General features: G+C 41.2%; 1 protein-coding gene across 4 annotated transcripts in view; it reads right to left on the bottom strand.

The window, feature by feature from the left end:
- The window catches only part of LOC126752588 (uncharacterized), a 36658-nt gene extending 20058 nt beyond the window's left edge, over window positions 1-16600 (bottom strand). For 3 of the 4 annotated variants that reach the window (XM_050463511.1, XM_050463512.1, XM_050463513.1), the window contains exon 1: window positions 936-1083. Coding sequence is in view for 1 of the 4 variants with exons in the window: in XM_050463509.1 (XP_050319466.1) it covers window positions 16343-16457 (115 nt within the window). In the remaining 3 variants the exon portion in view is untranslated. Of the gene's footprint in view, window positions 1-935; window positions 1084-16342 lie in introns of those variants that run through there. The other variant, XM_050463509.1, reaches the window with a different exon arrangement.
- Between the last annotated feature and the right edge of the window lie 286 nt (window positions 16601-16886).

The raw sequence follows: 16886 nt of genomic DNA, 5'->3' as shown, positions 1-16886 counted from the left end.
CGACGTTTTAAAATACTTTTTATAAGAATTAGAACATATTTTTCTTTAAGAATTTTTAATAGGCAGGCAGCCAGCCCTCATTTTCGTCACATAAAATTTTTGTGCATTTCACATAGGTAACTACCTCCCCCTTTAAAAGTTAGCTTCTGTATTTTAATATATTTAATAGAGTCGTAGGATTTTGGATGCATCTATTGTGAGAGCTTAGAAATCTTTATTAATTATTAAATTATTTTGTGCAATATTTTTATTTAAATTTTTATGTAAATTATTAATTATGTTTATTTTAAGTTGAAAAGGTAAAAATAGACCTACCGGGGAACCGAACACCTAAAAAAAGTCCGTAACGCGCTTTATTGCAAACCTCTGGGGTGGTGTGGAAAATGCAAAACTTAAATATTGAAAAATAAATTATCAAAAATAGTGTACGGATGAGAATTAGAACGATGTATTAAAAATTCAGCTTCAAATGCCTAAATATCTTCTTTCTAAATTAAAATTAATGGTAATAATATTTCAAAAACTTACGAATACAAACCGTTTTATGTTTTCTGTCTGTCAATTGAAAACAAATACATTCAGAAGAAAACTCACCACCGAGAGATTTAAAAACAGGGCTGCTTTTTATTAATAAGAACTCTCTACATAAAGAATATCTGACTATCAGTAAATGATATTTTTATGGGCGAAACATGACACACTATGGCGTTTAAATCAAATATTAGTCAATATATGTCATTAATAAATAATTTCCTTTTATATTAAGCAACAATACTTATAGTTTTTGTTATTTAATAGAATAAATTTGCTAAGTATTTACTGCCTCAATATATACAGCACTACGTTGCTACGTCTGAAAATCCAAGATGGTCGCTATTCACCCCTCAGAAAGCTACCACGAAAAGGTTATCTACTGTATATACTGTGGTGCAAACATGACCTGTTCACAGCCATAAAAACACAACAACTGTTCGTAATTTTTTATCATACATATGCTCAGACCAAATGCATGCAATGCAGACGGCAGAAAATTCTCTCTTTTCGTAAAAGTACTACTTACTACATATGGATTTACATACACACATGCTTACACGTGCCTAGAAAAAAGACTAAAATTATTGAAAACACCACGACGCACTCAGCAAACTACAAACTCAAAATGTTTAGAAACAATAGTGTTATTTGCTTCCGTCGCGCTCAAAAACAAAAATCATCCACTGTAGGCGTACTCCGCTCTTGCTCTTTTGTTTTTGTGTTGCTCGTGAAAAATCATAACAAACCGAATAACGAAGAAAACAATAAAGCGTAATGTCAAGTAAACAATTGACGTTAATAGAAAACAAACCGAATTCAACGTATTGATGTTGGCTGCGTTTCTTCCGCTGAGCTACCAGTCCAACTGTAACCTTTAACCCTCTAATGAGATGAATTTAAAAAACAAAAATGGAGCAATAATATGAATAAAATTTATTCTCAAGGAAACGGACCAAAAGGTGAATGAAAAGAATCGACAATAACAAATAATTAATATTATATTTTCTATCTTCCCTTAGGATCCATTTGACGAATATACTGAGTTCCATTAATTCATTTTGTAATGAAACTCGGGAAACTTTATACATAAGTATTTAATCATCAGAAAGCAAAACAAATATACATAAATATAAAACAAGACAAAACGACAACTTCGGCTGCACCGAAGCTAATATTCCCTTCACAGGTGCATTTCTTTTAGTAACTATGTGTTCAGTTTGTATGGAAGCTATACGCTATAGTAATCCGATCTGAACAATTTCTTCGGAGATTATATTATTACCTTAAGCAGTAATCCATGTCAAATTTCGTGAAGATACCACGTCAAATGCGAAAGTTTTCCATACAAACTCTTGATTCCGATCGTTCGGTTTGTATGGCAGCTAAATGCTATAGTTAGCCGAACTGAACAATTTCTTCGTATATTTCCTTACATTTTCGTGAATATATCTTCAAATGAAAATAACCAGCACTAGATTCCGCCAGTTTGTATAGCTTTGATATAGTGAAGATATATTGTCAAATGTGAAAGTTTTCCATACAAGAACTTGATTCCGTGGTCCGATATCCGATATCGGCAGTTCCGACAAATGAGCAGCTTCTTGAAGAGTAAATGACGTTTGCAAAATTTCAAAACGATATCTTGAAAACTGAGGGACTAGTTCGTATATATTCAGACTGACGGCTCAGCTCAACATACTGATCATTTATGTATATACTTTATAGGGTCTCCGACGCTCGGTTTGTTATCTGGGTGTTACAAACTTCGTGACAAACTTAATACTGACCAACAGGATAAGGCTTGTTAGAAAAACGAAAATCGATCCAATTTTATCTATTGACCATTATTATGCCACATACTAAAAAATGTTCCCTGGGAATAAAGTCAAACCACCCTAAGCCAATGGTCAGCGGGGGGTAATAAATAGCTGATCGCGAACGGTCCCCTCCGATGCCCGGGCGAGGTCGGCGGTATAAAAGCCTTCTCTCCGCATACCGGCTCTGCGGACGAGTGTCCAACCCTTTCCGGCTTACTCGTGGGACCAACAAATGAACGGAAACAACAAAACAACAACAACCAATTTGACGACAACAGCGACGACTAAGGACATGAGTTACAGGATTCCCATTACGGAATCCGACGAAGACGAATTACTCGCCTCCAGCCAGGAGACGAGTAAAGGTACTGCCGGACATACCAACCTAAGTATACCGTCAGATACAGCAGTGATAACAGCGAACGTAAGGGAGGAAGCGTCCACCTCCAAAGCTGCCATGAGCACCAACCAAAGTGCACTGGCGGCCAAAGGGGAAATCAAAAAGAAGCGCAAAAAATCCCAGAATCAGCTGAGGAAAAACCGGTACCAGAGGGCAGTCTTCATTCTAGGGAAGATAGCCAAAGACCAGGCAGCCGACACCCTAGTTGATGAGGCAGAAACAAAGCGCCTCAAAGCAATAGTGGAGGAATATGAAAGCTACCTGAAAAGGAAGCAATCAGAACCTCTAGTAGAGAACAAACAGGAGAGCACTTCACAAAAAAGGAATCGCTCTACTACAGAAACACCCGAAACTCTGCCTAAAAAACCGAGGCGGAGTGAAGGCATTTCTGCGATGTAGCCGGAGATAGCCTGCAAGTGGCCATGATAGATGGGAATTCCTCCTCACCGAGCACGGTACAGGAAAGATGGGTGGAGATCGACGTCAGATTGTCGAGTATGGTGCTAAGCTATGTACTCGACAATCCAGCGGGTCCTCACCCGGAGTTTGACTCCTCTGAGACCCTCTGGGGCTACAGGGTCATCAAGTGCGCGGACCAGACCTCCCTAGATTTCCTGATGGATAGTGTTTCTAAAATCAGCAACGCCTTTGTAGGCCTCCAATTGAGGCTTATACCCGCCAGGGACATTCCAAAGAGACCTCGTGCTCGCATTTGGTTACCCCACTAGAGGAGCCAGGCGAAAAACACCTGAGGTGTATCAAGCTGCAGAACAAATCTATACCTGGTATAGATGAGTGGCAGCTGATAAAGGAAGAAAAACCAAACAAAGCTAGCAGACCAATACTAGTGGCCATTTGCGATGAGTCCATTGAGGCTCTCAAGAAGACTGACTACAAAATCAGCTTCGGAATTCGCAAGGCCAGGTTGAAAATCTTCCAAGGCGACAAAGCGGCTGACGAAGACGACACGGAAGAGGTCGACGACGCCAGCCAGTTGCTAAGGAATGTGGGCATCGAAGAAACCCGAGATGCCCAATAACAACCTTAGATGCGTACAGATAAACCTGCAGCACTCGAAGAGTGCTACAGCGAATCTGATAACCCTTATGAACAAGGGGAGCATCGACATCAGCCTAATACAGGAGCCCTGGGTCAAAGAAGACACCATTAAAGGGCTAAACAGCAGCAACTATAACCTGTTTTACACACGGAACAAAGATAAACCTAGGGCATGCATTCTTATCAATAAAAGTATAAATGCATTTCTTTGTCCTAATTACAGCACAGCAGATATCATAGTGGTAAAGGTGGAACAGAAGGAAAAGCCCTTCTTCTTAGTCTCGGCCTACTTGGCCCATGACGAAGACATACCACCGACCCCGCTCACCAGACTAGTAGAGGAGAACAGGAAAGAAGATGTCCTAATAGGGTGTGATGCAAACGCAAGGCACACCGTATGGGGTAGCTCCAGCATAAACACCAGAGGTGAGTCACTCTTGCAGTATATTCTAAATAGTAATCTAAGTATATGCAACAAGGGCGATAAGCCAACTTTTATTTTACCAATCTCTGATAGGTTTCCCGGGTGGGAGGAAGTGCTTGTCCTCACGCTATCAACAGACACAGACAGTCTCGTTGTGGATAACTGGAGGGTATCAGATGAGCCTTCCATGTCGGATCACTCCTGGATACTCTTCAGCATCCGCGGGAAGTACAGTGCTCCTCTCACATACCGGAACCCTAGAAGAACAGCATGGGAAAAATATACCAGAATAGCAACAAAATGCCTCGAAAAGGGAGGCAATAAGAGTATCAGAAATCCTCAAGAACTAGATTCAGAAGTAGAGAAGTTGGAAAAAATCTTAACCACAACTTTCAATAAATCTACTCCGCTAACAGTTTTGAAAAAGAGAAAGTCTCCCCCTTGGTGGAACAGTGAACTCAAGAATTTGAGAACACAACTAAGGAGAGCTTTCAATGAGAGTTTTAGAACCAAAATATGGCAGCCATATAAAGATATTATGAAAAGATACAAAAAAGCAGTCAGGAAAGCAAAAAACGACTCTTGGCGATCTTTCTGCACATCGATAGAAAGTTGCAGAGAAACCGCTAGGCTGAGCAAAATGCTATCCAAAGATCATATTAACACTGCCTACATTAGGACGGAGGGAAGTGATTGGACCTCCTCGGCAAAAGAGTCTCTGGAGGTACTAATTACAACACACTTCCCCGGGAGTCAGCAAACACCTTCAACGAGGGTTCAATCAGAACCACCGTTGAACGCAGCTGATTATCAAAGCCAAATAATAGACAAAAGCAAAATCAAGTATGCCATAAATAGTTTTGCACCATTTAAAGCGGCAGGTCCTGACGGGATTATGCCCATAATGTTGCAAAAACTGGTAGAACCAATGGTTCAAAGACTTGAAAATAAATACAAAGTTAGCATTCTATTATCCTACATCCCAAGAAGTTGGAAAAGAAGTAAAGTTGTGTTCCTTCCAAAACCTGGCAGAAGAACACACGAAAATGCCAAGGACTTTAGACCTATAAGTCTCACCTCCTTTATGCTGAAGGTACTGGAAAGACTAATAGATCTACACGTAAGAACAATAATGGCGGAGAAGTTATCGAAGTCCCAACATGCGTACATAAAGGGCCGATCAACCGAAACTGCCCTTCACGAGGTGATAAGTGTAATTGAAAAATCACTACACCACAAACAATACACCATGGCTGATTTTCTAGACATAGAGGGCTCCTTCAATAACATAGAAGTAAATGCGATAATTAACTCTCTGGCACATGGTGGCATAGATGACACTGTGTGCAGATGGATACTATCGATGCTTGAGAATAGGAAGATTATAGCTTCAAACGGCGCTGCAACACAAACAAGCTATGTGAGTAGAGGGACGCCTCAAGGAGGGGTCCTCTCTCCGCTCCTATGGGTTGTAGCGCTGAACGAAATACTCCTCCAACTAAAGTGACGTATGCAGACGATATAGTGTTGTTGGTGTCAGGCATGTTTCCTTCAACAGCCAGCGAGATTATGGAAAGAGCACTTCGAAGGTTAAACCTATGGGCTAAAAATAATGGACTAGGAGTTAACCCGATCAAAACAGAACAGATGCTATTCACAAGCAGAACCAAAATACCTCAGTTTCAACTTCCGGTACTAAACGGTACAACACTCACTTTATCCCCCACAGCTAAATACTTGGGGGTGGAGATTGACACCAAATTGTCCTGTAAAATAAATATAGAAAAAAGAATAAACAAAGCATACATGGCTTACTATACTTGTAAGAGAATCGTCAACAAGAATTGGGGCCTCAAACCAAGTATAGTCATGTGGATGTATACGGCGGTCATAAGACCTATACTTACATATGGAGCTCTGGTATGGTGGCCAGCGGTAAACAAACAATACAACATCAAAAAATTAAATGGTATACAAAGAGCAGCATGTGCGGGTGTTACTGGGGCAATCAGGTCATGTCCGACTGATGCGCTCAACGTGATCCTGCATCAACTACCAATGGACATTTTTATTCAAAAAACAGCAGCTATTGCGGCGACAAGAATAAAAGAATTGGGAGGTTGGAACCAGCAGAACTATGGACATAGTGTAATCCTAAACAAGCTCACCATTAATAAATCAGACTGCATTCTCCCAAAGCTCGACTTCAATAGACACTTCCAGGTAGGGATACCATCTAGACGAGAATGGAGAAGGGGCTCAATAGAAGAGGAGGATACCATCTCAGTCTATACCGACGGGTCCAAAATGGACTGCGGAGTAGGCACGGATGTATTCTCCGCTGATCTTGGCATATCTCTCTCTATACGTCTACCAAACTCGGCTAGCATCTTCCAAGCAGTAGTACTAGGCATAGAAAAAGCCTGCGAAGCTCTATTAAAAACCACGGGAATATAATTAAAGCAACTATATTTACGGATAGCCAGGCGGCGCTCCTGGCCTTGTCTTCACCCATGACAAACTCCAGCACAGTACACAACTGCAAGAGAGCACTAAGCTCAATAAAAGACAAGCTCCAACTAAACTTAATCTGGGTTCCCGGCCACAGGAAGATTTTCCTCCACGAATCCGAGGCGGAGATAATACCAAGTCCGCTAGGATCAATCACAGGAGAGATCAATAGACAATTTCAACAAATTGTAAATAACAATTGGAAAAACATCACAAAATGCGTCATAACTAAACAATTATGGCCAACATATGACAGGAAAAGAACCAACGACTTACTAAATAGGTCAAGAAAAAGTATTTACAGAGTAACAGCTACCACAACAGGGCACTGGCCATTTGGGGAACACGCATCCAAAATGGGTATGCCCTACAACGACATCTGCCGTGGCTGCGGAGTAGCAGGGAACAAGGAAACAATCTTCCACTTTCTCTGCGAATGCCCAGCTCTAGCACAGATCCGACACAAAACACTTGGAATCCATCTAGCACCAAACCTTGAATGGATTTCCACTAAAAGCATATCGGACATAAGTAATTTCATCGAAACTTCAAAATGGTTTGAAAGAGAAGGTGAAACGTAATAGCAGATACAGGAGGTTCTACGAACAGTGCATCAAAATGGCACATCAAGTGTTAATTGAGCCCGATAGGGCTGCACTCCTACCTACCTACCTATAAAGTCAGCCCGATGTTTGAAAATCCTGATATTAGTTATATGGGTGCTAGGTCAAGCTTCCGTCCAAATTTATCTATTTTAGGCACAAATATACATGTTATGAGCAAAATACGTTAAGTAATTTTCTTTGAGGTATCTTAAATATTGGCCGATATATGCAGTATAAAGTCACCAGGATGTTCGAAAATCTTCATATTAGGTATATGGGGGCTCAGGGAGGTGTTGACCCGATTCAACTCATTTTTGTTACACAGAATAACTATTGTCAGGAAAAGATTCTTTCTGAATTTCAATTGAATATCCAAAAAATTGACTGATATGTTAGATCAAAAGACAACAATAAATACTGGGGTGAAAAAGTTTACTATACAAGGACTTGATTCCAATCGTTCTGTGTTAGGGGTAGCTATTGCTATAATGGTCCGATATTGATGGCTCCCACAAATGCGCAACTTCATGAGGAGAAAGGAACGTGTGCAAAACTTCTGATCGATATCTTAGAAACTGAAGAAATAGTTCCGTATATATAGACGGTTGGAGACGGCTTAATCGACTCAGCTTGTCACGATAATCATTTAGATATGTGCCATATTTTATAGGGTATCTGACGTTTCCTTCTGGCTCTTACAACCATCATTGCGAACTTAATATACCCTGTCAAGGGTATATAAATGGAAAAATGCTGTATAAATGAGTCCAAAGAAATCATTAAATTAAAAAATTCATTGTACTTGGGTTTCGATTTCGTGAAAACGGTATGGCACTAATAGAAATGGTTGGTCTACATTTGGGAATGTATTGGGTCGTTCACTAAGTAATTTCGATTTTTTAGTTCAATTTAACGGCAGTTTTATTGATATTATGTATATATTATTCATTTCGACCAATAAGTTTTTGCTGTCTTCTTGCAAAAGATTGATTCCACGTTCATACAATTTTTTATCATTGCAGGCAAAAAACTGGTCCAAGTTGTCCAGATTTTTAGGTACCATCCAAAAAATTCTGGGTAGACTGGAACAAGTAATGGTTCGAAGGTGCCAAGTCCATTATCCAGACTTGGTGGTCGTAGTAGTACAAAAGCTTTTGACAGAACCTTTGTTTGGTTACCAACGGCCTTCGAAGTGCTTTGAGCTGGTTCACCATCTCTTGCGCTTTATTTTCTTGTACGTAACCCACTTTTCGTCACCACTAAAAACGCGCAACACGAATGGATCCCTACTTTGACTTTTGTGCTTCATGTGCTTGTGAACGGTCGCGTTAGACAAGTTTAATCTTTCAGCAATCTGTCGAGTTGTTATTAGACGATTTGCATCAACCAGCAACTTTGTTTTATCCACATCGGCTTCGAAAGGTCTTCCAAGAACCAAATTTTTTAAACCAATTTTTGCTTTGGCGTTCGGTTAACACATCCTTTCATACACTTCAAAACATTCGGATTGCTTGAACTGCATTTATTGCCTTTTAGATAGTAAAGCTGTAAAATATGTCAAAATGCCGTTTTCGATCTTCCATCTTCAATTAGGCACCAAACAAAAACTATTTCTACTATAACTTAAGAAAATTTTGTACAAACAAGCCTTATTATATCAGCCAATCACATATATGTAACGGTAAAACGGTTAAGTGTGAAGTTGGCTGCGAAAATATTCAATAAGATCAGCTGTTGTCATCAAACAAAATAACTTAGCTAGGGGAAGTATTGACCCGATTTTCTACGCATACTTTATTTAAGATATCTTAAATAATGATCGATATATGCGGTATAAAATCAGTCGGAAGAAAAATTGTGGCTGACGAAAGTAGTGTTATCAGGAAAAGATGGAATTCTGACGACAAAGATCTACTGCGCTGATCCAGAAAGAAACTGACGGAGGTTCTCTTGAATGTGCGCAACAAATTCCTAAAACCATGCGGAGAATCTTTGAAACCCGACTATGCAAATATCCGAAATTCAGATATCCATTAATTATGAACCGCAGAGGCCTCTGGTGCTAAACCAATGAAAAGAAAGCCTATGAGTTTGCCGCACACTTCCACAATAAATTTACTCCTAACAAGTTTAGTGATTCAGCAGCGCAAAATTAAGCAAATTTTTGTACGTTGCTCCTCAAATAGAGCTACCGATTGCCGAAATAGATGGTTTAGGAGGAGATCCAAGCGTTGGCAAACAATAAATGACCACGCCATGACAGAGTTAATTAATGCGCTAGTCCTTAAATCGTTACCTGAAAACGTAATCAGCAAGATTTCAAAGATCTTTAATATGCTGCTCAGACTCTACCATTTTCTACCCGAATAGAGATGTCCTGAGCAGTGTCGGATTAAAATGGTTTGCAGTCTGATTATGCTGCAGCGAATTGACTGATTATGTCCTTACACTCTAATGCATCAGAATTTCCTGCTCTGCACATAAATCAGTTGGACTATTTAGTCGATTTTCCGTAATTGTGATGAAATACTGACAAAGGAAGATGTAAAGGTGTCAATTTGTTGATGACATGCCCGTCTAATGGGGACTCTAGAACCAAATTGTAGATACGTCTATTACCTCGTATACCAAACAACTTTCTTTTAAGTCACTTAAAAAGTCAAGAATAACATTGAAAGTATTCACTCTGTAATAATCCCGAGTTGGGATTCAGCCAATGTCAGCTACGGCTGATGTTTCATCTTGAAAATGCTGGGCAATGGAGGAGAAAGTGTCTGGATGTTTCCACCAGACCATCCTCAATACAACTTTGATAACTTACATCCGTCAAGATTTTTAATCTTGCTGCATGGAAGATATGCAGTAAGACAAAGTGAACTATGCTACGGTAAAGTAATTTAGAAGATCTCCTGTATTCCACTCTAGGACAAAAGGATCTTGCATATCAGCGTGTCGCGAAGTGCAATGCCCAGTGCTAGAACTCAAGATGTCAATGGAGATCCCACTCACATACAAATGTGAGCGAAACAAGGGTGGTCCTTCGAGCTAGCTTCTCGGCTTTGCAATTTCCGGAGATTCCGCTGTGACCAGTCACCCAGACGAGTCTCAAGATGAATTAGCTTGATCCTATTTCTAGAACAGACTTAACTACCTTTAAGCGCACTCATCTCCCTGAAATAGGCACCCCTTCGTAGAAGAACGTCTACCGCCACTTTAATTGCTGCCACTTCTTCCTGAAAATACTACATTGGTCCAGTAGATTAGACCTAAGATTAACGGAGAGCTCCTTACAAAAAACTCCCCCTCCAGTCTTCCCTCCTAGCTTCGACACATCCATGAAAAAGCTCACTCCGCCTCTTCACCCGCGACTTTTCTCCATCCACAAATCCCTCGAATGCGTAATATGTGGGCCGAGAAAAAATCGCCACGAGTGGCTTCTGCGACGCCCGTGGCGGCACAGTAAACGGGTGCTTAGTTTAAAAATGTTGTTGGTGTAGTCTGCTGAACCCAAGAACATTACTGGCTTGATTACTGTTTCGTAGAGCCTTCCTTACTCTCTCCTCAATGTTTGGCCTCCAAAGATTTCTTTCAAGAATAAGCTCTAGGTATTTCACAGCTCTACAAAATGATTTTTTATAATTTTTCTATTAAGATAATCGTTTACAAGAAATTCGTTGTCGAAAATCAAAAAATAAAAATAATAAATATAATTAAAAATAAGAAAAAACATTAACTTCGGTTGCACCGAAGCTAAATACCCTTCACAGGTGCATTTCTGTTAGTAACTATGTGTTCGGTTTGTTTGGAAGCTATATGCAAATTTCGTGAATATTCGTGAATATATCTTGTCAAATGTGAAAGTTGTACATACAAGAACTCGATTCCGATCGTTCAGTTTGTATGGCAGCTATATGCTATAGTTAACCGATCTGAACAATTTCTTCGGAGATTACATTGTTGTCTTAGAAAATAACATATACCAAATTTCGTGAATATATATACTTTATAGGGTCTCCGACGATTCCTTCTGTGTGTTACAAACTTCGTGACAAACTTAATATACCCTGTTCAGGGTATAACAAGTAAGGAAGAGCTATGCTCGGGTGCAACCGAACATTTTATACTCTTGCAACCTGCAAGAATCAAAGCCAGGGAAATGCCTTAAGATGCAAACCGTCAACCAGAGGAACGGAATCCATATACAGTTGAACTTCCGTAACTCAAATCACCATAATCCAAAAAAAACATTGAGTTAGAGAAACTTCGAGTTACGGAAGGAAATTTGTATGAAATTTGACTTCTATTGCCAATTCAAGAGTTCGAGTTATAGAAGTTCGACTGGAAGTATACATACATACATATGTAGTTACATAAAAAATACTCTGACCGACATATTCGGCAAAAGGTTTGTTAGAAAAACAAAAATCATTATATAGTACATAAATATGTATGTATGTATGTAGTATATGAGAGCTGTCGTAATATCGACACGATGTAATCTATTTTTGCCAATACTACCTTCTATTAATATGTCACACACTAATAAAATATTTCCTGGGGTTCATTAAGGTACCATTACCACTCATATGGAGTAAAGTCACCCGGATGTTATATGTTTGTTATACGAGGGCTAGGTGAAGTTTTCGACCAATTTTATCCAGAAAGGATTCACTGTTATCAGTAAACCATGAACTCACAATTTCATTCACATAACTCACATGTTGGCCGATACACAGACATACGAGTACCATTGGCAGGAAAAATTATCCCTGAATTTCATATACATATGTACACTATATCTCGAACATTGACTGATTTTGAGGTACAAAGTCAACTATATGTACATACTGGCAGTGGCGTAGCTACAACTTCGGGCGCCCGGGGCCAAGGATGTTCTGCCGCCCCCCTTTATCGACCTACCTACAAGTCTCAAGAGGTGGTTCGAACAAAAGTGAATTTTTACAAAATATCTTCGATATTAAGTATATAAAACTTAGGAACTAGAAGCCACGCTAATTCTGAAGTTCCACAATTCTCACAATACGGTTTTTGAGGAAATTGATAGTAAATTGAGTAAATCGGAGGATGGAGTCATGTGTAGAAGTTCACGCAAGTGAGGAAAGTTCTCTGATCGCCATTCACTTGGGAGTGGCTAGAAACGATTCTTTTACACATGGTGAGCTCACTACTTCCGGTCTTTGACCAAGTAACCTCTGGGTAGCCTAAGAACATCCGTTCGAAGGCGAAACATCCCCTATATAGGGTTGTGCGCTGGGTTTGGGACCCTCCGCGTAAAAAACAATACCAATGAAATCTAAACGACAGCCTCGGATCGAGAGACCCCCCTTTTGATGACGACCAAGGCAAACGAAATAAGGACTACGATTTGAGGGCATGCACCTGGAATGTCCGGACCCTTAATTGGGAAGGTGCCGCTGCCCAGCTGGTTGATGTCCTCGCGAAAATAAAGGCTGACATCACCGCCGTCCAAGAAATGCGATGGACGGGCCAAGGACAGAGACGAGTAGGTCCTTGTGACATTTACTACAGTGGCCATATAAAGGAGCGCAAGTTTGGTGTTGGATTCGTGGTGGGAGAGAGACTCCGTCGCCGAGTACTATCATTCACTCCGGTGAATGAACGTCTAGCCACAATCCGCATCAAAGCGAGGTTCTTCAACATATCGCTGATTTGCGCCCACGCCCCGACGGAAGAGAAGGACGATGTGACCAAAGATGTCTTTTATGAGTGCTTGGAGCGCACTTATGAGAGATGCCCCCGCCACGATGTCAAAATCGTGCTTGGCGACTTTAACGCCAGGGTGGGTAAAGAAGGTATCTTTGGCACTACGGTCGGTAAATTCAGCCTCCACGACGAAACATCCCCTAATGGGTTGAGGCTGATCGACTTCGCCGGGGCCCGAAATATGGTTATCTGTAGTACTAGATTCCAGCATAAAAAAATTCATCAAGCTACCTGGCTGTCTCCGGATCGAAAAACTACCAACCAGATCTATCATGTTGTGATAGACGGAAGACACGTCTCCAGTGTTTTAGTTGTGCGTGCGCTCCGAGGTCCTAACATCGACTCGGACCACTATCTTGTTGCAGCTAAGATTCGCACCCGCCTCTGTGCAGCAAAAAACGCACGCCAACAAACACAAGGAAGGTTCGACGTCAAGAAGCTGCAATAACAACAGACAACCGAACGATTCTCTACTCGGCTTGTACTCCTGCTCTCTTGTACTCCTGCTCTCTGAGGACGGAATTTCAAACTCCTTACGTACAGCTGCAACCGAAACCATTGGTTTTCGGAAAGTGCAAAAGAACAGCTGGTACGACGAGGAGTGCCGTGTCGCAGCGGAGAGAAAACAGGCTGCCTACCTCGCAACGTTACGATCGACCACTACACGTGCGGGATGGGATAGATACCGAGAGTTGAAGAGGGAAGCGAGACGCATTTGTAAACAGAAGAAGAAAGAGGCCGAAATGCGTGAGTACGAAGAGCTGGATAAGCTGGCCGACAGGGGTAATGCTCGAAAATTCTACGAAAAAATGCGGCGGCTTACAGAAGGTTTCAAGACCGGAGCATACTCTTGTAGAACCCTCAAAGGTGATCTAGTCACTGATGCCCAGAGCATACTTAAATTAAGAAGGGAACACTTACTTCTCCAGCCTGCTGAATGACAGTGAATGCACAATGCCAGGAGAGACGAACCCGATTCCCCAATCGATGACGATGGAGTAGACGTTCCATTGCCCGACCATGAAGAAGTTCGAATAGCAATTACCCGCCTGAAAAACAACAAAACGGCGGGGGCCCATGGATTGCCGGCCGAGCTATTCAAACACGGCGGCGAAGAACTTATAAGGAGCATGCATCACCTTCTTTGTAAAATATGGTCGGACGAAAGCATGCCCAACGATTGGAATTTAAGTGTGCTATGCCCAATCCATAAAAAAGGAGACCCCACAATCTGCGCCAACTACCGTTGGATTAGCCTCCTCAACATCGCATATAAGGTTCTATCGAGCGTATTGTATGAAAGATTAAAGGCCACCGTCAACAAACTGATTGGACCTTATCAGTGTGGCTTCAGACCTGGAAAATCAACAACCGAACAGATATTCACCGTGCGCCAAGTCTTGGAAAAGACTCGTGAAAAGAAGAATCGACACACTCCACCTCTTCGTCGATTTCAAAGCTGCTTTCGACAGCACGAAAAGAAGCTGTCTTTATGCCGCGATGTCTGAATTTGGTATCCCCGCAAAACTAATACGGCTGTGTAAACTGACGTTGAGTAACACCAAAAGCTCCGTCAGGATCGGGAAGGACATCTCCGAGCCGTTCGATACCAAACGAGGTTTCAGACAAGGCGACTCCCTATCGTGCGACTTCTTCAACCTGCTTCTGGAGAAAATAGTTCGAGCTGCAGAACTAAGAAGAGAAGGTACCATCTTCTATAAGAGTGTACAGCTGCTGGCGTATGTTGATGATATTGATATCATCGGCCTCAACACCCGCGCCGTTAGTTCTGCTTTCTCCAGGCTGGACAAGGAAGCACAGAAAATGGGTCTGGTAGTGAACGAGGGCAAAACGAAATATCTCCTGTCATCAAACAAACAGTCGTCGCACTCGCGACTTGGCACTCACGTCACTGTTGACAGTCATAACTTTGAAGTTGTAGATAATTTCGTCTATCTTGGAACCAGCGTAAACACCACCAACAATGTCAGCCTAGAAATCCAACGCAAGATAACTCTTGCCAACAGGTGCTACTTCGGACTGAGTAGGCAATTGAGAAGCAAAGTCCTCTCTCGACGAACAATAGCTAAACTCTATAAGTCGCTCATAATTCCCGTCCTGCTATATGGTGCGGAGGCTTGGGCGATGACAGCAACCGATGAGTCGACGTTACGAGTTTTCGAGAGAAAAATTCTGCGAAAGATTTATGGTCTTTTGCGCATTGGCCACGGCGAATATCGCATTCGATGGAACGATGAGCTGTACGAGATATACGACGACATTAACATAGTTCAGCGAATTAAAAGACAGCGGGGTCGCTGGCTAGGTCATGTTGTCCGGATGGACGAAAACACTCCAGCTCTGAAAGTATTCGACGCAATACCCGCCGGGGGAAGCAGAGGAAGAGGAAGACCTCCACTCCGTTGGGAGGACCAAGTGGAGAAGGACCTGGCTTCGCTTGGAATATCCAATTGGCGCCACGTAGCGAAAAGAAGAAACGACTGGCGCGCTGTTGTTAACTCGGCTATAATCGCGTAAGCGGTGTCTACGCCAATTAAGAAGAAGAAGAATTCGTACAAAGGTTTGCATAGGTTGCGTTTAATATTTCGAATTTTTGAGCACTGAAAACAAGGATTTGATGAATCATCTACCGTTTAATCCTTACTTGGTACCCAATGACTTCCTTTTATTCCCGTATGTAAAAAATAAACTAAGAGGCTCTATATAGCGTTCAGTATATCTTTGTGGAGAATATTTTTTAAAACAATAAAGCTGTATTCGATGATTAATAATTGTTTTTATACTCTAATCACGAAGTATAAAAGACAACCCTCGTACACTACACCAATCTTGCTAATAATTTTTATGTTCTTAGCATTATTCTTAAGAGTGTTATCGCGCACTTTTAGTAGTTTTGAACAACACCGTTATGATATCGGCTTATGATTATTAATCAATTTATCTGATTATAGTAGCGATCGGTAAAGAGATTTTTTGTATTTCAAACCTAAAAGTCTTAATCAAACACTCTGAGGTGATTGACGTTCTTGACTTGGAATAACACTTTGTTTATCTACTAACTCGCAGATTTAAAAGAAAGCATTTTTAAAGCATACAAACATATACAAATTTATAAATCACTTATCACATCATGTCATGGAAAATATGCAAAATTGGTTATTGTTGTTTAAGAACAAAATGCGTACTTGCGAACTGCTTAAGAAAAAACAGAAAAAAGCGTACTTACTGCTTATATTCGGCATGGAGTAGTAAAAGTCCGAGTGGTAGTAATGATATACACCCAAACTGGGTGGAGTGTGCGTCGGCTTGGCTGGACGCTTCATTAGAGCTTTATCCACCATGTTGAACCAGCCTCCTTTCTGCGTTTTTAATTGTAGTTTATCTTTCGAAATACCGTTAACTATGTGTAGTTTTCCGAAGACGATCCTAAACGTGCGACGCGCAACCGATGTCAGCGAGATTTCCCAACCAACTAACTTAAAGGCCTAACAGGGACTCAACAGTTTTGCGATAAGGCTTTTACTACTCCTCCCTAACGTGCATACAGACAGACAAGTTTTCATTACTTTGTCGAGCAGAGAGCGCGGAGCGGATGACGATATGAAAGGCGATAGCACACGGGGACGATTAATCAGGGAAATAGCGATATCGCGCTAGGGCTGAAAGTACTGTAGACTTTGGTGTTGAGGGCTACCGACCAGCTGAGCTGATTCTACTACGGTTGTTTTTGATGTTGTTGATTCTTCGTGTGACTGACTGTATGTGTGTCT

This window comes from Bactrocera neohumeralis, chromosome 3 (genome assembly GCF_024586455.1).
Source record: "Bactrocera neohumeralis isolate Rockhampton chromosome 3, APGP_CSIRO_Bneo_wtdbg2-racon-allhic-juicebox.fasta_v2, whole genome shotgun sequence".
In the NCBI taxonomy this organism is placed as follows: domain Eukaryota; kingdom Metazoa; phylum Arthropoda; class Insecta; order Diptera; family Tephritidae; genus Bactrocera; species Bactrocera neohumeralis.
Note: the sequence above shows the minus strand (reverse complement) of the source record. Positions and strands in the feature narration are given on the sequence as shown.